This window comes from Falco biarmicus, chromosome 3, assembly GCF_023638135.1.
Source record: "Falco biarmicus isolate bFalBia1 chromosome 3, bFalBia1.pri, whole genome shotgun sequence".
Lineage (NCBI taxonomy): Eukaryota > Metazoa > Chordata > Aves > Falconiformes > Falconidae > Falco > Falco biarmicus.
Window position 1 is genome coordinate 119205735 of NC_079290.1, and position 21520 is coordinate 119227254.

Sequence of the window (21520 nt, forward strand, 5' to 3'; positions counted from 1 at the left end):
GGCCCGCAGCACCAACACCAACCCCGGGCCCCGCAGCACGGGCTGCAGCACCGGCCCTGCTACAGCACAGGCCGCAGCACCAACGCCAACCCCGGGCCCCACAGCACAGGCTGCTTGCTGCCCAGCAAACACCTGTGCCCCGGCCACTCAGGATGCTGTACGTCGCAGAGCCCCTCAGGGACGAGGCCTCCCTTCCTTACAGCTGCACCCGTGTCTCCCCTGCACCCTGCCAGCGCCTGCGGCTCCAGCCACACCCCCCACAGGCACCAGCACCTCTTTAAAATAACCCACCTTCTTGCAGATGGGGTCCCTTAACTCCACTGGCTCATTCACATTGCTACGTGGTCTCAAAGAGTTAGGTGGAGAGTGGAAGACCAGGGAACAACTCGTATCATGCTTTTTAATTGCTACATGAGGCGTGGTATTAAACTGCTCCAGGCCACCTACTGCCAACCAACCAAGACCCTCAACCAGTCACCATCAAAAAAGAGGCAGACAGGCTGGAAAAAACACACCGAGATCTTTTTATTTAAATAACAAGGACTTAAAAATTCTGAGTTTTAATACAAGTTAAATAAAATACAGCGTAAGTATTGGATTTTGTATTTTTGCCTGTCTACATATAGCTTGCTTATAAATTTTATATACTTTACAGCTTAAACAGTGACAACTCATTCCAACTGCCAGATCTGTGTCTTCAAAAGCAACAGATTGTATAAAATACTGTGATATAAACAAAAAAGCCAGTATGCTGTACAAAAAAAATATTTTTACAGTAATTTGATATCTAAAAATCAGATTAGCTGCATCTGAAATTCATGGTAAATTGTCTTCTCTCAAGAGGAACTGATAGATAAATTGCTGAGCTTTCCTCTTTTCAGTAATATCAGGTGCAGGATGTCCAGGAGGAGGTCGAAGTAATAAGCCACCAAATATACTAGCTGCATTAAAAAAAAAAAAAAAAAAAGGGGGGGGGGCACACAGACACAGGAAGAGCCTGTCAGCAGCAGCTTACCAAGGGTAATTCCACCAATCCCAACCAGTCACAGTCAGAGAGTGCCTGCCTTCAGAACAGGGTAGGAAAAAGCTGATGACCCACACATCACTTCACAACTTTTTTTCAGTCTACTGCAATGACTGGTTTTCTGTGGACTATTTGCTCGTTATTAAATGCTTCAAAACAATAGAGGCCATGACTGCACTCACTTTGGAGAAACATGTTTTGTTACACAAACCACAAAACCCCTCCAAACAGAACGGTTATTTTGCTCGCCTTACCAAGAATATTCACATCCAAGTGGTTTTTCCCTGAATTTTTCAGTAGTTCTCGTAGAAATGCCATTAGATACTCAAATACGTTTTTATGGCACACTGGCAGGCTAGAGATAATCTGAGGAGGAAAAAAACCCAACAAAACAACAACATTCATATCAAAGACAAGGCAATGGCTTAGCAACATCACCCTGTCTAGAAATACTAACAGCTCTTAATCACCAAGGAGCACCAGTTCTAGATCCTTTCTATTATCAGATGACTTAAGTTTCTGAGAGCAAAAACCTGTTACTGGTCTGGCATAAAACAGTTTCCCTCCCCTCACTCCAGAATTACAGAAACAGCCTCCCAGCAAAGCCAGCAATACCTGACTGCTCAGCAGGTAGTTGCTGGCATTCTCCAAACAGCTGCTGTATAACCTGTAGCAGATGACAGGCTCTGGCAGGCTTTCCAGGAAGAGCAGCAGGGCTTCTGCTACCGAGTGGTTGCTGCCAACTGATCCAAAGATGGTTAAGGAAGAGGCAAGCACAGTGTGATCTATTTTGGTCATGCTTCTGATGAAACATTAATCTTTGCTTAGGTCTCCAAGATCTCTTCCTATTGTTCACAGCTTTGAGTTCAATCACTTGATGCCAAACAGCAAGCTGCTTCTGCTGGCAGTCAGACACTTACATAATTCATCAACATCACAAGGACTTAGCAGAGGCTTCTGTACTGGTTACAAGGAGTAGCAAGGAACTGCAGATCTCATTTACCCCGAGATGGGAGACAGTAATTTAAAAACCATGGTGGGGCATAGGAGATTGATAAAATCTTTTTCAGCTTTGATCACTAAGGCAGAGTGAGCCTTACCAGACATCAATCTAAAAGGATACAAAGGGTATCATGCATTCCTTTGTCCAAACAATCTCGGATTTGCTCAAATTCAGATCTGAGGCCTGGCTGCTGAAACAGGTCCTCCTGCAAAGATGACCATTAGTCAGTCTCAAAGAAAATAAAAAAGTTATTTGGGTAAACAGAGCAACGTTGTTGTAATCTGGCTGGAAAAATCTCTCCAATTTGGTTGTTATCGGCACAAGTCTCACCACGAGCAGCTCTGGGAAGGCTGCAGCACTGCAGTAGAGAGCAATGCAGAAGGACAGCTGCTGATGCATGCCACATGTAGACAAGGTCACCATCACCAAACAGCAAAACCTGGGGCACCAGGGTCGCATCACAGATGTTCTTTCTCTCTCTTTACCATCGGCCAAACATCCAAAGTTAGCTATTGCCAGCATCTCGTTCAAAACTAAACCTAACGCAAACAAATTGTTCTGTGTTTCTAGTACAAACACTGCCTACCTGCTGGGAAGCATTGCGGTACAAGTGATCCACCATCATCCACAGCTCTTTTGGAATATCCATAGGCTTTTCAGTGTGAAGAGCATCACCACTCATTTCCAGCGGCATCAGGGTCTGAAAGAGGGGAGGCGTGGGGAGGGAGAAGGAAAAAAAAAAAAAAAGAAAGGAAAAGGTAGCTAGCCGAGTTCTTATTCAACTCCACAAAAATGCTTCACAAAGCTTACACCTGAGAATTAAGACTTGTCAAGAAACTGTGCAGCTTCACTCACCAGTCTTCATAAAGACTGGAACAACAGGCACATTTGTATCATAAATCCAGACAAGAAACAATCTGCTCTCACAAACATACTTCACATATGCTCAGCTCTATGGAAACGTTACGTCATGCCTCACAAACACACACCTCTCCATTCAATATGGAGAAAGCCAAAGGCTCCCAGGTAAAGGTCTACCTTTAGAAGTCACACGCATTTTAAATGTGCAAGTGGGATCTAATTTTCAGTGCTCTCTACATGAAATGGGTTGGTTCATCCACGTGAAGAACTAATGCAGGCTGTGAAGGTGGCGCACTGGGAAGCACAAGCTGTATCAGCATTCTCAGACTATGGACCAGGGAAGTGGAAGAAGGCTCTTTAGCAACGAACAGGACTTCAATCTAGCTTTAATGGTTCTCGTTGGTTCAGAAGGGAATCTTGTCTTTAACTCACAAGTTTCCGAATGGATTCTTCTGACATGTCCTGAATCGGTTCCTTCATGTAACACAGTGTATGAATGGGAGACCCAAAGCAACTTGGCAAGTAGTTGCCTGTTACAGACAGAAAGTAATCCTTCCCCCTGTTAAGATGCAAGACCAAGATATCTTCAAGTTTTTCCTCTCCAGAGTTTAAGTGTGTAGCTGTTGATTTATTAACAAACACCTCCAACTCAATTGTGATCTCAGCATCTGCCAGAAGATGATAAAACAAAAGTGTACTCAGTTAAAAAAAAAGGTATTAACCAAGAAACCTGCAAATAGGCATAGCATTCTCAAAACAGCAGAGAACTAAGCCAGAAGGTGACAATATTAGTTCATTAACATGAGATGAACAACGAGGAGCTCACCTGACAGCAGAAAGCCCTTACTGGGGTTAGCAATCAGCCACTCCTTGCAGTAGGTTTTCTCATCTGGTTTGCTGATAAACTCAAACTGGCAGGGCACTTGTCCGTTGCGGACTGTAAACTTCTCTACCTGCAGCTGCATGTATTTAACATCCACAAAATGGAACTAGAAACAAATGTCAGTCAATACCATCAGCCAGTTCCACCTTGCCAAGCACCAGCAACAATTCCTGTCGTGTGGTTTAATCATTAGACAGCAAGATACCCAGATTAACCCTCTTGCTCCTGCATCCCACCTCTTCCAGGATTGCACAGGATTACATTTGCTTACTGTTTGCTAAAGTCGTTTGCATCAGTGGGCCCTTTAAAACAAATGCTCCCCTCAAATAACCTCAATGAAACTTGAGAACAAGATAGCTGTAGCCTCAAATGTCTCATTTGCTTATCTTTTTTAGTCCCCAATACACAAAGTAAATGCCTTTGTGACCTTCTCCAAATCCTTCATATTTTGCATTTTATGTTTCAAAGAGAAAGGAGCAAGGGCCACAAACTACCCATTTACTCTCTCTCTCTCTCTCCTCCCACCTCAGGGAGTAACACACTCTACATTTCAGCCTGGTACTGTGAATGGAATTTAGCAGCATCTAAACAGCAACCAGTATTTCTAGGGCTTGTAAACAGAGAACAGTTGCAAGTCAAAATATTCTACTACTTTGGAACTAGACCCCAAGGTCTAGAGTCCATCTCCTACTGCCAGCACACACTCCTGGGGTTTAGGGTTGCTCGGCTCCTCCAGTGAGTCCCAGCACATGAACACACCCTACCTCTCTCTGGGAGAGGGTCACCGAGGGAATGTTGGCATTCTCCAGCTTGTCCAGGGAGCGGACTATTTCTTCAAAGGCTTTTCGATAGAGCTCCTCATTCACAACCTTCACCTGAAAAGGACACACACTGCACCAACTGGCATTTACTGTGCCACTGCAGGAGAGCTGTAACACAGCTGGAAACACACAAAGCGATTTGATTTTAGCAGCACAGTAGCGTATACAACACATGTAATGAACAGAGCCAGGTGGAGCACGAATGCTCCAAGATCTCCTCAGGAGCCAACAGTAAAGGGCCTTGCCATAATTAGCAAGACAGTCACCCACTCAGTACTCAACCAGCTGCTTTTTTTTTTTCCCACCAGAAAAAGTTTTACTAGTGTCGTCAATGACGTAGCATTGCTGCACTGCAAGTTTCTGTGAAAATTAATAGGAAAATAAGAAAAAAGGCAAAAGAACACTTCTGAAAAAAAACCAGATATTCATGCATTATTCTGCTGAAGTATCACTTAACACAGCCCTAGCTTACTACGAACAACAATCCTATCTCAGTATCTTATCTACCCCACCTTTTAGCCATTGTTCTCTGTGGGTGCCTAAAAAGCAGGAGGAGAGGGAAATCAGCAGGAGAACCTCCCTCCTCCTTCCCCCTCTCCCCACATGGAGGAGGAGGTCAGGGGAGTTATTTCCTTCAGCACTGACATACTTACCCCGATATCAAACACAGAGCTGACTGGCTTATGATCACTGATCTTCAAAGCCATGTGGCTGCGATAGCTCAGCTGAGCAATGTTCTGCCCTTTCCAGAGTATCCGATCACACCATGCTGGAATACGACACTTCTCACTGAAACAGGTAAAAATTACGGTTTCCAGGCACAATTCAGGTAGTAACAAGGCAGAATACTGCTCTCCCAGAGACTCTCCTGCCACGGCCTAGAGCTCTCTATCAAAGCTCTATTTTCCAGTTTCTTGGAGTAGTTATAAAACTTTGATTGTCTGCCATTAGGTATCTCTAGATCATGCTTTACTTTCTACTTCAAAGATGCAACTGTTTATTTTGTTCTTTTGATACAATTCACACGCAAACCAATACTCAAGAGATACTTTTGACTGGAAGAACCATGAAAAGTAAGAACTCAGGCTTCACATTTACAGTTTACAACTTAATTTTATTTTTTTTCCCCACTGACTGCTGCACAGATTTCATTCCCACACTTGAAGCCAATGTTCCCAGTTTGCCACCACCAGGTCAGCCACGCTCCATAGCACGTTACAGGAACGATGGCTCTCCCAGTCTTTTGGGGAATGCACTCAGCAACAGACAGCACACAGGCACCATTTTGAACCCCAGCCAGTCTGTCCTGAGCAGGTATCACCAAATAAAAGACCCCAAAAATTTTGCTTTGGGAAAAAGAAGCCAAACCAAACAAAAAGAATGAAACTAACTAAAATGATTCCTTAATTTTGCACACCTCTGATTAAGAAGAAACCCAATGGATTACTCCTGGGAAAAAGATAAGGAAAATCTGACAGAAAGTAGTGGAAGAAAAGCAACATAAGTAGACATAAACTGGAGATGGATTTTGGAACCAAGGGAGAGGAACAGCAATAATGTCAGAACTGTTCCTATTTATAGCCATTAGATCTACAATTCTTTTTAGCTTTGTTTTTACTTCCTTCAATGATAACATTAGCCACTGGTAGCATCACATATGAGGCAATCACCGTACCTTGTGTCCCAGTCGTCACAGCCAGCATCATATTTATATGTTGGCTGGAAAGAAATCTCTCCCTCTGTAAAGCCTTCAAAGACTGCATTTGCATTCATCTGCCTCTTTAGCTACGAAAGAAAAAGAAAAATTTGATTTTAAATAAGCTCAAGCGCAATTCCCATATGAACTGAGAGGGAGGCGTTTGGCCAAGGAGAACGTGTGCAGTTTCTAACCAGCACCCTCAGCACCACCTGCAGGCAGGTGAGGCATCAGTACCTGGTCATACTGGCAAAGCTCTAGAAATGCTTTCTCATCTACAAGCTGCTTCACTTTTGCCACATCCAGTTCTTCTAGGCGGTAGTTGAGGTCACCCAACCATAAGATCACACTGAAAGAGAACGTACACCAGACGTCTGCACAGAGGCCTGAAGATGTCCGAGACGGGGAAGCACAGCCCTGCAGCAGTGCCCACCACCACCGCAGCAGTGCCCCCCACCACCTCGTGCAAGCACAAGCTCTTCTCATCCCAACAGATCAGCTGGGCGCTGTGTCTGCTTCTCCATCAGAGACAACAAGTAAGACTGCAAACTTCAAAAAGAAGCTACATTTTCTACCTTTGCTGGTTTTAATTCCTGTTCTGCATGTTTGTTACTACCTCTTAATAACTCTACCTTTAATATTCCACACCGATTAAATCCCACAGCCCACTGGGGAAATCAATGCATATTATTGCCCCATTCCCACTTTGTGCTTGAAAATAAAACGAGACCTGGAAGAGCATAAGGCAAGTGACTTGTCAGAACTGTACAGGCAACCACTCTCCAAACCAGGGTTACGGTAAAGCACTTCTGGCCCTTCCAGGCTGACAGGTAGATCACTGGGGCACCCCCTTCTCACCGCCCTGCTGGCAGCACCTCACGCCCACACCCCAAAACATTTGCAAGGCACCTCCTGGCCACACACAAGCGATTCACACAGTCAGACAAGAAGCTTACTCATGTTTGCCAATAGTGAGAGGGGGCAAATTTGGATCTGACTGGCAGAATTGCATCCGAGAGCAGATGTCTTTGAAGTCCTGGTTCCTCCGCTCATAGTCCTCCATGTGTGCAGCAAGGTGAGAATTCACAATGCACACGCTAGTATTATGGAATTTAAACCTTATGGCAACACCACCTTTGTTACCCTGAAAGATAAAGACAGACATTGGTCAGAAGCATTTACACAACAGATGAATCCACTAATGAGCTACCAGCAGTTCACTAGCCAGAAGACGTTGAGGAAAAGCATTTAATTCCAGAGGAAGGAAAAGGCTGAAAACGCCAATTAGTGATAACTACCTCATGAATTCAAGTCAGTAACTCACTGAGGGTTGCACACAGCAACAGAACATAACAAGCAAGCACACAGAACTCCAGACTGCAATTCAGGAATTTGCTAATACAAAAGGAAATTAAAATCAGAGAGGCAGCTGGTCAGTTACCTCAGCAAGTCCCAAAATCTACTTAGCAACGAATTGGATCTTCCAGTGCAAATCGTAACAAATTTGTAAATGGAGGAGGAAGCATGTGGCTTAGCTGGTCAAAGATACCTTTGATAAATTCTAGCTGCAACGCTCACAGAATCTACATTCAAAGGGCACAGACTTTCCACTTTCCAACGGTGTGAAATGGCAAAAGGTCAGGAAGTACTCAGGAAAACTAATCTGGATAGACACGTTTCTTCTACTCAAGTCCCTTTGTGTTATTTCCTTTGGGCAAAATCACATGAGAGCAAGGCCCCACACAGCCCAGCACATGCAATCAGGGAAAAAAAAAAGTCTTCAGAGAAGATTCTCCCTTACGATCTTTGAGCCTTTGCGAGCACACGCCAATTCCTTCTAGCAACACCCTGAGCTGGCACAGGGACAGGACTATGTGCCTCTCAAGACAGCTGCACCCCTCAGCTGGGGAAATAACCACTACACCTAAGGAGAGGGGCTCTCCAGGGCTCTTCTGAATCTCACCCCTTCTCACGCAGTTGCGACTCTTACCATCCTCCCCATAATTCCAGTTCCCACAGTCTCGACTTCCACCTCGGAGATGTTCAAAGCAAGGTCTGCTTTCACATACAACAGAAGCATGATTCCCACCAGCCGCACCAGTTTCACCTGAAAAACAGATCCATTAAATACTAGAATGGGAGAGGTTTGATGAGAGAAAGCACATCACCCCCTAGTCCAGAACATGCGTCACCAAAACACAGATGAATTAGAACAGAGTTCCAAGCTCATCCAAGGGACCAGCTGAGCTCACAGCACACTGGCACTCCAGCAGCACAGCGCAGGAGGGAGCCAAGGACCAACACCCCAGTAAATGAAGTTGAAGCCCAAAGCAAAACCTACAGCACAGGCGTAGCCCATGGAAGGAGCCCCCCTTCAACAACAATGACAAGAGACAACGCAGACCAAAGGAGCAGGAGTCAAAACATAAGCAGTATTCCTACCAAGTCTTCCTTCACACCTCATTCTACTGTGCGTCGTGGAGACGGACATGGAAGAAGCTAGGATACTTCCTATTCTCTTCCACCAAGACAGCAGGAGCTTCCTGCACGCGTGGATGCCCAGCTCTGGTCTCCTGTCCTGCCCGCTGCCTTGGTACCCTGCACAGCCACACTACCTACATCCCCTTCACAGTGCTCCTGACCGAGCAGAGCCTGCAGACAGCGTGCCTCTGGCAGACACAGCACGTGAGAACAAGAAAAAGCCAAGGGAAAAGAGGCCCAAGTGGAAAATTATTCCACACACAAAGCTCCCCAAAAGCCACATTTACCTTTGCGTATTTGGCATCTGGGTGAAGACTATCAGTTACAGCTTTAAACCATTCTTCTTCCTTCGGAGTGTCATTGAAAAAGAAGGCTTCTTTACTCAGATCAAGCTCCTGGAAACTGCGTTAGAGGAAGGAACCCATGGATGCATGCACTTGTTTGTAACCCTCGAGCCCTTTCCTCTGGGAAAGAACTAAATCAATTTATACTCACTAAATTGATAACTGAAAACCCACATTCAGTTATGCTGATTTTAGAGGTATGTTAAATGTATAAGCTATGTGACCATTAATATGAAATTGAATGGCATTAAAGACTTTGTAACATTGCAAAGTGTCCAACAGTAACTTGCCAGAGAGTCCAAACCCCACCAGAACAGCAGCCCCGTCAGGCCACGCAAACATACATGTGAAAGCTCTGCAATGCAGTCAGGCAGTGCAAACGTTCCTGAGCTGCGGTGTCTTGGCTGGACACCAAGCCACAGATTCACAAGCAAGCAACCCACAGTCACGGTTTGGGAGGATGGGCCAGAAAGAGACACTCACCCCACGCAGTAGATGTCTGGAGGCTCAGCATCACACCTCAGCCAAGGCTGGAGGCTTTCTCTGGGTGACTGACCATTCACATTGTATGTCCCAACAAAAAATCTGCAAAGAAATTAACTAAATCCCAGAACTGCAAATTGTACAGCTGATGGAAGTACACTATTATTAACCCATGCACTTATTACTACACATAACTATTTAGAAGTAACATATTTCCAGGGGGGCATTAGGAAAATGTGACAAACTTTAAATCCCTAAAATGATTCAATTACAGTAGTATCTTTACAGACATGTTTTACATAAGGATACACATTTTTACAAATACTATTAAAAAAAAAGATGACTAGAGCTGTGCAGTAGCAATTTGAAATTATAAATTCACAGAATGACACACATAAAAGGATTTCAAGCACGGTAAAGTTTTCGTCCTAATTATATATTTCACCCAAGCTCTTATGATCTTATTGGAACGACTATGTGGGTAAGTAATGAACAGGAGCAGTGAGGGAAAAGGCCAGAGGTGCACAGAATTGATGTATTTCCAGAGACTGTCTGAAATAAGCACAGGGAAAAGTCATTTCAAAAAGGCCATTTTCACAACAAGAACCATGAGGCAAGCCATAGCAGAGACACAAATTAAATTCCACCCTGCTAATGCCTAAACGAGGAAAGAAAGCTGTTCTGGAAAGCACGGATCATACTCTTCTACAAAATTTCCTATTTGTAGGGATACTAGATGAAATAATGAACATGAGTTATCTCGACAGCTTATACTAACTCACTCCCCACAAAAATAAGTTCCTCTCAGGAATGATCATTACCTGAAGCTCTGGACATACGTGTAGGAATCCTCCATTTGTACAAGCTGAGATTTAACAATAGTATCTCTTAGTCCAAACTTTGGTTCTGATAATATCGAAGCCTTGTTTGAAGCCATTACACTGGAGGACCGTACCATCTCAGTTGTCACTTCAGGTTTCAGTTTGTTTTGCCTGCAAATGAAAGCAAAACTGCATGCTGAAACCCATGATATACACACACACTCAACAGCTTATTTCTGCTGCTGAGGACTTGATTTGCATTTATCTGTCTTTTTCACTAAAGATAGACAGTCATGTTTAGGGTAAGCTAAGACTAAAGAGGAGCATTTCTTAAAATGGCTCAGTTCTCTAGATAAAACCAGTTTAATTAACTCACTAACCTAGTGCAGCCTGTTGATTCAGAGCAGGCATTACTCACACCTGGATGTTAATAAAAAAACTGTACTCCTTTCCTGCTTACTGGAGCAAGGAGATGCAAATCTCCTCTCCCGCTGCCTCTGCTGAGGTCAGAAGGGCTGAGCAGAAGAATGAAAAACCGCATTTGTTCTAAAAGCCTTCTGGTGAAAAACTCCCAACTCTGCCTAGAAAGGAAGCAGCACAGAGCAGATGGAGGTAGAGGTGGTTTTATTTAGTATCTCGTGGCTTTGCATACTCCTTTTGCAACAGTAATAATGCCACAGCTTGGGAGCTCCCACAAGCAAGCGGATGGTATGAATTTAGGGTCAACAACCTGCACATCAGTGCCAAGGACAGCGCACAGACAGACTTTGAAGGATATGCAGCAGGGTCCACAAAGTCCTGGGAACTGGAAAATGGAACTGTAGCGTTTTCAGAGCGTATCTATGAGGCACAGTGGCCCTCAGCCAAAGCTCTCTCAACTCAAAATAAACAACGCTCACGGGTCCCGTCCCACTGAACAGCAAAAATATGCCCAAATAGGGGACTAGCAGGACTGTTACTGAGAGACTGCTCTGAAATTCCCACTAAAATTTTGACAGCGTGCTGATGCTGAATTTTTTCTCTCCTGACTAGAATCTGCAGATCCTCTTCTCAAAAATTTGCCAGCTTCTGATCTAGACCCCAGCACCTCTGGGGACTGTAACCGACACGGTCGCCGGCAGATGGAACCAGATAATGCTGCCGCAAGACTGCTCGAGCACTGGTGTGTGCACAGACCTCACACACCAGCATCAGATGCCAACTTCCCCATGCGGTTTCCAGTTGAAAACCAGGAAGCCCAGACAAGAAAGCTCCCTGCACTTTCTTTTTCTTCCTCTAGACATCAAAGCATCAACAATTTGCCCACCGCAGTTCATTCCATCCATACACAATCCCCAGAAGTACCCAGAACTTTGGTGCTACATGTATTTACTGTCACTATACAGAGATCCTCTGCAGAGGGGAGGCATAGCTAAACCGGCAAAGAAACATTGCCACCACTTTTACTCCTCACTAGACCTTCCACAAAGAGATGACGTGTGCAACTCTGCCTTCAACTGCTTCACTAAACCTACACAAAAAGCAAGAGAGATACCATACCTGGGAGCACTTTTATCAGTGCTGTCATGGCTCCGGTTCTGACTAACTGCAACCTTTTTTCCATTCTGTTTGACACCTTCAGAGCCAAGCACTTCTGGAAAAAAAACAGTAAGTTTTACATTAAACACAAAGCGTTCTTTAATTTACCAATAGATGCAAACACTGGCAAAAATCTGCAAGCAGAATATAATTTAGGTTTGTGTGGAGTAACAAAGCGCCCCGCAGTTTCTCTTTCAGTTATCTGATATATTAAATTTGTTTTGACAGAACTGTTCTGTGGTGGCGCAGCTTCCCCTCCGGAGGAAGAATTGACACTGGCATGCCATGCGGCTGTGGAGAGCCACAGAACCGCTGCACGCTGCCTGCCTGCTGCTGGAGCAGGTTGCTGTTGGCTTTCCTTTACAGCTAAGCTGTAAAGGACTTAGCAGCACAAAATCCAGGGCTTTATCCTGGGAATCAAAAAAATGTATGTTAATAACAGATTTTTCCTTTCTGAAGCAAGACAGGAAGTACAAAGAAAGGAAGAAAAAGGGAAAAACAAACTCATAAAAAAAAACCCACTACCCTTTAAAGGGTTTCTACTTATCTGCAAATACACAACAATGCACAAGCGTCCCCCGTCCCATCCCCCCCGCTGCCTCAAGCCGGTGCAGTACAGAGTCACCACATGGCTCCACTGTACCTCAGCAGAAACAAGTGCCTCGATGCACACTGCACATTCCTAAAAAAGTAACAGGGCTGCTACCATGCAAATATAACCAAACAGGGGGGTGACACTAAACGCATCCCACTACGTTTTTGCAAAAAGTGACCAGTCTTTCAGCATTTGCTTTCAGCTGCAACATCCTGCTCCAACAAGCAGCCAAGTAACAGCTGAAGAAGAGGATTCTGCCTGGGGCTCTCCACTTTTAAGACCTGCAAACAGCAATCTCAGATTATGCTACTTAGCACACAAATCTAATGATGATACAGAAATTGTTCTTAAGATTGTAAGGTTCTAATCATCCGGCTGAGCTCCTCCTTCAGCGAGCACAACTTGCAAAAATTAAAATGTTATCTCCCAGGACAAGAGGGCAAACCAGAAGCAGAACTTGAAGTACTTTACCAAAGCACTCAGAATGTAAACGAGCTAACAAGTGGCCATACTCCCAGCTTGGAAAACCTCTCCTGCCCAAGAGCCCTCTAAGGATAAAGACTGTGTAAGAGGATTTGCAGAGGGTGGTTGCAGAGCAGGTGACTCAGACCTCGCACAGCCGAAGTCACGCAGCATCCAAGGGGGATGGCCACGGTTCAGAGGTGCTGCACGCGTTGCCAAGCACCGTCCCAGCGGCTGGGACAGACCCGCAGGCGTTCAGTGCTGAACCAGAACCGCCAGGGCCTCTGCCAGCTCTCCCGATAAACACCCCATAACTGCCTCCACTGCCAGGAACAGACCTGGACTTTCACTTTACGGGACAACTGCTACCCTTGGAACAGGAAGGCCACTCAGCCAAAGTTCATCTCTTTTTTTCTTTTTGAATACCCTACTGATAAAGAGGCGGCATGGAGCGCTGCCCTGCCGCGCCCCCGTGCCTTGCGAGGCGCCCAGCCGGGTGGGCGCTGCGGGGCTGTTCGGGCTCCGCACCCCACACCGACGGCCGGGAACTGCTCCGGCTCCCGGGGCGCTGCCGCCGGCGGCCCGGCCGCGGGGAGCGCAGCGGGACCGCGGGACACCCGTGGGTACACCCCGCAGGCCGGCCCGCAGCGGCGGGAGCCGGCGGGCAGAGCCCCGGGGCAGCGGCACCGGCCCCGCCGACCCCCGGGAGGCGGCCGGGGCGATGCCGGCGGCCGGGACCCGGGACCGCGCCGGCCACGGGGCGCTCTGCCCGCCGCCGCCGCAAGGCGCCGGGAGCCCCGGCCGGGCCGCCTCGCCCCCCCGACCCGCGGGAGCGGCCGGGCCTCGGCCGAGCCGGGCAGCGGCCCGCAACCAGCCGCGCAGCGCGGACTCCCGCCCGCCTCGTCCCACCCCGTCCCGCAGCGGGTCCCCGCGCTCACCTCGGCAGGGCCGCCCGCCCGCGGACATCGCCGCGCTCCGCACCACCGCCCCGCCCCCAGCCCCTAGCCCCGCCCCCCGGCCCGCCCCGGCCCGCCCCCCACCGGACGCGCGCCCCCGCCAGCCGCCGCGGCGGCTCCGAGCGCGTCCCCGCGGGGCCGGTCCGTGCGCACGCGGCTCCGCCCGGCGGGGAGGGCCGGGCCGGGCGGCGGGGCCGCAGCGGGGCCCGGAGCGGTGCGGGCACGGGGAGCGGAGCCGAGGCGCGGGGCCGCCGGGGGGGGGCTGCCTGGGCCCCCACCGCCCCCCCAAGCCCCGTCAGGCTGCCCCTCGCTCGCCGCAGCGCCTGATCTGCCCACCCAAAGCACTGACCGCCCGCGGCGGGTGCACAGCCACCGCGCTTGCAAACCGGCACGGATCGGTGCGAGCTCCAGCAGCGGAGGCCCACGCTGCGCATCCTCACCGAGAAGAAACATGCGAAGGCGACGCCAGCCGGGCCTGCCAGCCCCTCCACCACCAAAGCCACGGGTCACAGCCAGCGCCCCACCGAGCTCGTACCTGGGCGGCTGCACCTGCTGACCTCCTGAAGAAACGTGCGTGTGTGCGAGCCAAAAGGCAAGCGCACCGTGAGCTGCTCATCTTCTGAACTTATCTGGATGGTCACATCCGAGCCTAAAGACGTTGGGAGAAAAAAGAGCTCATGCTTAGTGCTGACAAGCCTCCAGAAACCAAACATCTCTGCTCTACAGCGGCTAGCATGTGCACACATGCAGACTTCAGCAACAAGTCTCCCCGTGCTTTCTTGTCATGTTTCCTTCCCATATTTTACATGAGAATGCTGTTTAAAAATATAAAAATCAACATTTATAATAATTTGTATTCGGCTTATTCAGTGACATTAATTAATATTCCAGCATGAATTCAAAAGATTTTTGGAAAAAAAAGATCGCTTCGGCTGAACTGGGCTAACAATACTTGTTAGCATGAACAAAACTGCGGCAAAGAGCACGGCGAGCCCCCCAGCAGCAGCAGGACAACATCCCCCCCATCACCAGCCTGGCCCACATGAGCCCCCGCGCCTGCTTCACTGCACACAGCTGGTGCAGGGCCCAGGAACGCTTGTAACGCAGGCACCGAAGCAACAACAGAACTCACCGATGACGGGAAGCTCATCGTCAAGTACAACTGTAAAAGCAATACAGAGTTCAGTTACAACGTGCTAGGCAATAGGTTTGCAGAACACGCCGGTACTTTGGAGTTAGCGAGCTCTGCAAGTTCCTCCCAGCCCGAATAGTCTTTGGACAAACAGCGGCAGGCGGGACAGGGTGCTCTGGATTGCGGAGCAATTAACCTAGCAATTAATCTAGGCCCTTCCAGCTATGACACAGGAGCATCACCACAGCTTACAAACTGAAGAAAAAATGGGAAGGCTGAACAGATCCTAGATTTCAGCATGTAGAACAACAAAATATGGACTCCAGGCCCCTTCGTCCCCTTCTCTGGAGGTGCCCGAAGTGTCACCGAAGTGTGTTAGTACCTTCTTCCACTGCAAACCCTTCTCTGATGGGGATAACCTTCTCCAGCCAGACGTCCTCGGCTGCGATGGCCATCCGCCGGTGAGTGTACACGTGGATGCTGCAGGCAGGGAGCACACACAGAGGCAGCGACTTGACTCCGGCACCGCCGCCGCTGCAGGCAGCCGGACCCCAGCCCACCCAGCAGCACCGGCCAGCACAGCGGCCTCCCACCACCACCCAAGAAACTTCTTGACCGTGTGCCCACCCACTCACTTGCCCCACTGTGGGTACCGCACCGGCAAAAGGCACCGGGTGGATACCCCCAGTGCCCGGGCACCCCCTGCCAGCCCACTCTGGGCTCCCCCAGGCCATGCAAGGGTCGGGGTGCCCAGGGTCCCCCGCCCCCCTCCCGCCGCTCTGCCCCCCCAGGCCGTGCGGGGGTCAGGGGTGCCCAGGGCCCGCCGCCCCCCGGCCCCCACGTACGCGTGCTGCCCGCGGCGCTCCACCAGGCCCAGCAGGCGGCTGCCCGCGCCGCCCCCGGCCGCCAGCACGGCCTGCACCGCCTGCGGCTCAGCGTCAAGGAAGCGCAGACACGGCGGGACCGGGACGGGGACGGGGACAGGGACAGGGACGGGGACGGGGACAGGGACGGGGACGGGGACGGGGGGCCCGCCCCCCCCCGCGCGGCCCAAGGCCGCGGCAAGGATACGATCCGGCAGGTCGCCCCCTCCGCCAGGCCTTCCTGGATGGCGACCGACTGGTCCATCCCCCGCACCGGCTCCGCTACGGCTGTCGCGACGTGTCGTGCCCGGCCCCGCCGCCCCCCCGGCCCCCCCCACCCCGCCGCGCTCCCCGGGCGGGGCCGCTCCCGCCGCCGGCACCGCCCCGCTCCCGGCCGGGCCCCCCCCGCGGCGGCGGCTCCCGGGCCCCCGCAGCCCCCCCGGCCGCTCCGCCAGCCCCTCGCTGCGGAACCGCCCGCGGGCACCGGGGCCCCCGCAAACAATGGCCCCGGGCAGCGGGTCCGCAATCGGCCGCCTCCCGCCGGGGCGAGGCCCGGAGCATCCCGGCCGCGCTCCGCCTCGCCGAGGCGGGGGCGGGGGGGTGTTTGCAGGGCCGCTCTCCCGGTCCCCCCCGCGGCCGCTCTTTTCTTTGCAGCGCCGGGAATTACTTTGTTGTTGCATTTCCAGACGAGCCAGCTGGCACAAGCCACCTTCCGAGCTGCCAGGCTATTATGCAAATTAATTAACGCAAAGTGCCTAAGCAGGTGCTGGAAAACTTCACCAGAGCCTGTTGCACTGCAGAGAGCCCGGCCCAGGTCAGCGCTTCCCGCCGAGCAGCAGCAACAGCCAAGAGCTGGAGATCACGACAAACGCCCTGTGCCTCTGCCCTGCCACCCCCCCGGCACCCACGGGTGGCTGGGGGCTGCGGGGGGGAGCACGAGGAGAAGGGGCTGAAAGAGCTGCTGTAAATGCTAAACCTCTACTCTTGCAAGAAACATGGCACTATCGGGTATTTTTGAGACAGAAAACCCCCGGGTTTCATCCTGTTTTCACTTGCTGCAGATATGCTGACACTGTGGCCTGGAAGGAATTACAAACGCGGCCCAAGGCCTGTCCTGCGGCTCCAGCGGGCTGGCTGCGGCCGCGCTGCAGCGGGGAAGGGGCTGGCTAGTGTTTGTGGGGTCCAGCTCACCCAGCCCCACAGCTTCCCCACCGGGGCACCCCCAAGGGCTGGCGGGCAAAGCCTTTCTGCAGGGGACAGCACGAGGCTCCCCCGGGACCCCCACGGCCCTCCTGGGCCTCCCTCCCTCCCCACCAGTCACACCATGCCCAGCCACGCTCCGAACACCCCAAGGGACCGACACATGGGGCTTTATACTTTTGCAATCTTTTCTTTAAAGAGCCGACAGCAGCAGAGGACAGCAGCGCGTGTGTTTGTACCAGTAACAGCACATCGACACTGGTGAATTCTGCCCAACAAGCGACGCGCCAGCTCCACGTAATGCAGCAAGAGGCTGGGGGGGAGCGCGGGGGGTGCTTCTGGTTATGGTTCACGCCTCTGCTTGGCTTTTAGCAGTAGAGAATCAATCATAGATGTGTAATAGAATCATCTGAAAGGTAAGACACTTTTAAATTAATCTCATTTTCCTGCCTAAGTCTTGGAGATGAAACGTGAAGTTACTAATCTTACCTAGTCATACAAAAGGTATTTCAACACCAGAGCAGTTTTAAACTAATGAGCGAGAGGGTGTCCAGAAAGGCTGCACTGCAAGCAGATTATTAACTAGAGCAGACCCTGTGCCTTCAGTCAAGGCAGAATTTTCTGGTTTGTAAGCAGGCTTAACACCCTCTTGTTCCTACTCCTGAGGTCACTCATTCCAGCATCTGCAGTCCCAGCAGCACAGAGACAAAACCATAATTAGCTTGCAAGTCTCCCAGGCCTACAGATTTTTGGCGGTGCAGGGAAGAATTCCCCTTTGTAGCTTCCTTAGCGTGTAGATTAAGTGCTTTTCCTCTGGATACACCGGGGGACTCTTGATTACCAGTGTTTAAAAATTCAGTGAAATGTAAGACACCAAACAGGAGCCAGGACTCACCAGCCTCGGGAAGGTGAGGGATTTAAAGTGGAGCTTAGGGATGGGAGGTGGGATTTGGGATCAGCAGCAGGGTCCTGTACGGGGCGGCTACAGAGCCAAGCGTAGCGGAGTGCCCCCGAGCAGACGCAGCAGGCCGGCTGGAGGAGCAGCAGTGGTGACCTCTGCTAGTTGTGCTAGAGAAGCAGCCACGTCTGCCATGCTACATGAGCAGCCCCCAGGGGAAAGCTGTTTTTCTGGCATGGGTTTCCGGACAAGCTCCAAGCAGCTCAACCAGCCCGTCAGTAACCTGTACCCTGCTGGTTGGGCCAGGAGGGCTCCAGCCCTGAGGGTGGCTGCATCAGCTGCTGGTGGAAAGACAAGGGGAAAAACTACTGCTGCTTAAGCGTGCTAATGAAAGGGCTTTCCTGCCTGCACAGCCACCCAGGACAGGGGCACAAGAGGGGACCTGGCTTTCACCCCATGCTTCAGCGTCCCTCGCACACGACATTGGCTTACGTACAAAGGGCTGCTCACCAAACCTGAGCGAGGCAGTAACGAGGCCCCAGGAATTCATCCTCTCCAACTGTAACCCAGAAGAGACTTGAACTGGGACTGGGAAGCAGGTGGAAAGGGTGCTCTAACAGTGGGAAGGGGACAGCATCCCATGGAGGAGGGCATCCCACAGGGCAGCGGCTCGGATCTCCCTGCTCCACAGGAGCTTGGGCAGGGGACCAGCATCATCTCCGTGACCAGCCAGAGGTATGAAGCAGAGCATCGGCTCGCCACACCAAGAGGAAGCCCCATGTCCACCTGTGCCCACAGAGCAGCTCAAAAATGGGAGGAGGATTTCCCCCCAGCAGAGCACCTGAGCAGGCACCTGCAGCCTCTTCTGGAAGCAGAGCACGCAGGGCTGCTGTGCTGCAGGACAAGGTGAACAGAAACGGGAGCCCACCAGCAACCTGCACCCACCGCCGTCGCGGTTCACGCAGAGGCCTGGGGTCACCCTGGGGGTGGGAGGCACCTGCTCGGGGGGAGAAGCAGCCATGGGCAACTGGGCCACCTTGTTCCTGGGACAGGGACGTAGCAGAGGGTGTTCGATAGTGGCCTTGGCTGAAGTCAGAGAGCAGCAGGGATCCTAAGGAGCGCTGCAGAGGGCAGGCTGCAGAGCATGTGGACTGCTGCTTACCCCCGGAGGGAAGCAGAGACCCTGTAATTCAGGAGAAGGACCGCACCACAGGCCATGAGCTTCAGCAGCGGGGCCAGCGTCACCTGCCCAGCGCTACTGACGTGCACTTTGCCATCCAGTCGCAGGCAGCTAGCTTTCAGGGTAGCTGGGCAGCACTCCTGGTAACAGGCAGCCTTCACCCCACCAGCACAGACTGGTTTGGCAGCCTTGCAAGCTTTGCTACATCCCGCCATGTAATTCAAGCCCATCTTCTTCATCTGGAAGGAGGAGAGAGACGTTAGCCCAAGGGTCCTGCCAAGCCTTTAGGACTGGCCTGACAGGAACTATGCAGGCTCCTGGGCTGTCCCGCTCTTCACCCCAAGGCCATACCTCGCAGAAGTTGTGCCCGACAACACATCTAGCAACAGTCTTCTTGCCTTTGAAACATCCGTCCCCGTGACAGGAGAACGCTGCACACACTTTCCCCTACAAGAGAGGGCCAGAGGAGACTGTATATTCATCAGTCCAGAGGGCAGGAGGACAAGAACTGAGCTTCAGACAGCCCTTCTTTCCAGAGGGGTCCTTTCCAACCTGCCCACCCGCCGCTGTCCTGCGGTGTTTGGCCACCGCTACCTCAGGCATTTTAGACAGAGATAAAAGACCAACGTGCCCCATCTGAAACTGCAGGAGACTTCAGTGAAACACCAGCATAGCAAACAAGTTTCAAGCCTCCTTTTCCTTCCTCTTAACAAGGCTCTGCAGAGATAAGCACTTTCCCCTCCACGCAGCTGAGGGAAAAGGCTGCGGTGCCCGTGGGTGCCGGTGCCCGTGGGTGCCCGCGCCCTCCCCACGCTGCTAGCACCGCTCTCCCTGCAGCCCAGCCAAACTGCTCGCACCCAGGCATGTGCTGGGCTGCAGCTCGGGCCCATCTGACGGGGCTCATCATGCACTTTTCTTTCAAACCTCGCTAAGTGTTTTCTTGCCTTCCAGAGGCAGCTTTCGTCCCCGTAAAGCGGGTGCAGGGGAACCTTCCCTCTCACCCCACTCAGGTGGGAGCTCAGCCGCATCGGCAGCCGCAGCCCCCAGGAGAGCCCCTGGCTGCAGCAGCATCTGCCCGGCTGGTACCTACGTTTCTGGGGGGAGCTCGGGGTGTGGTGGCTGTAGTGGTGGCGGGCAGCACAGTGGCAGCTGGCAGGTCACCTGCAGACAGACAAGGAGCCCTGTGAGGTGGCACCCAGCACCCAACATGCATGGAGCCCTCCACAGCCACACATGGGCAGAGGCACCAGCATGGCTCATGCTGCGGCCACAGCTGCTGGGCCACCCTGTCCCCTCACCAAGCTCCTAAGGGGAGAGCGAGCCCCAGGGTGGAGGAGACGCAGCGATGCAGCCACAGCCAGCTCTTTGCAATGGGCTCTGCCCACCCGTCCCCCTCCTGTGCAGCAGCATTAACCTCAGACCGCTGCCAGGGACCCTATGGGCCGTTACCATAGGAGCTGGCGTTGAGCTGCAGGCAGAGGGAGGAGGCACAGCAATCCAGGGCGCACTGCTGTGTGCTCACACTGTTGTTGGTCCTGCACATCTCTGTGCTGCACGAGCTGCTGCACCTGGCTGTGTAGTTTGTGCTGGAGGAACGATAAAGCTGCAATAGCAAAGCCAAAGGAACAAAATGCTAGGAGTATGAAGAGATGCCATTAAAAAGGAGCAACAATAACTGACAGACCACCACAAAGGGAAGGGAAACAGGATGGTGACACAGGCTTGAGAGAGTACTGTGGATTCCCAATATAAAGGAAGGGAAAAGAGACTTTCCCCATCACAGCCCCCCTGTGCCTCCAACTCAGCGAGCTCCATACCTCACAGTAAGTCTCATTATGGCAGGTCACAGTTTTGTTGGCATGGGCTCCATCCTGGTAACACCTCTCCCCAGAGCACTGAAAGCTCTGGCAAGTGAGCTGGAGGGAGAACACACCAGGGTGTCACAGGCAGCAAAGTCTCCTCACATGGCACCGCGGTGCTGTCCCCAGCCATGGCCTCACTGTGTGGAGGGGCTGCCTATGCACACCCGCCTGCCCACCATGCCCCAGGTGTTCCCCTTCCGCCCCAGGAGATGCTCTCATGGGACTCGCGGCCCTCACAGAGATAATCTGCGCTAAAGACCCCGTCCATAGGGCTGTAACGGCCTAGCCAATGGCCCTCTTTCCATTCCTTTCCTTACCAGTGTTTCATCTGTACTGTTCACAGAGGCGTTGGCGGCCACCGAGGCGTTGGCGGCCAC

At 51.5% G+C, this 21520-nt stretch overlaps 1 protein-coding gene across 4 annotated transcripts; it reads right to left on the minus strand.

Annotated features, from left to right (window-relative positions):
- Positions 1 to 503: 503 nt before the first annotated feature.
- INPP5B (inositol polyphosphate-5-phosphatase B) lies at positions 504 to 16348 on the minus strand. Of its 4 annotated transcripts, none has more exons than XM_056331972.1 (22): positions 16212 to 16348; positions 15986 to 16065; positions 15523 to 15620; positions 15141 to 15170; positions 14544 to 14657; positions 11957 to 12047; positions 10418 to 10588; positions 9597 to 9698; positions 9057 to 9171; positions 8279 to 8395; positions 7245 to 7432; positions 6526 to 6637; positions 6268 to 6377; positions 5246 to 5381; positions 4536 to 4646; positions 3715 to 3877; positions 3321 to 3556; positions 2614 to 2727; positions 2148 to 2232; positions 1640 to 1767; positions 1279 to 1390; positions 504 to 941 (listed from the first exon to the last, which is right to left on the minus strand). In XM_056331972.1, the coding sequence occupies exons 1-22, from the start codon at positions 16266 to 16268 to the stop codon at positions 817 to 819; spliced, it is 2595 nt and encodes an 864-aa protein (XP_056187947.1). In that variant the 5' UTR covers positions 16269 to 16348; the 3' UTR covers positions 504 to 816. The 4 variants fall into 4 exon arrangements, with proteins under 4 accessions (XP_056187947.1, XP_056187946.1, XP_056187945.1 ...); XM_056331971.1 differs by having other exon boundaries at positions 11957 to 12050; XM_056331970.1 differs by lacking the exons at positions 15986 to 16065; positions 16212 to 16348 and having other exon boundaries at positions 3715 to 3847; positions 11957 to 12050; positions 15523 to 15637.
- Between the last annotated feature and the right edge of the window lie 5172 nt (positions 16349 to 21520).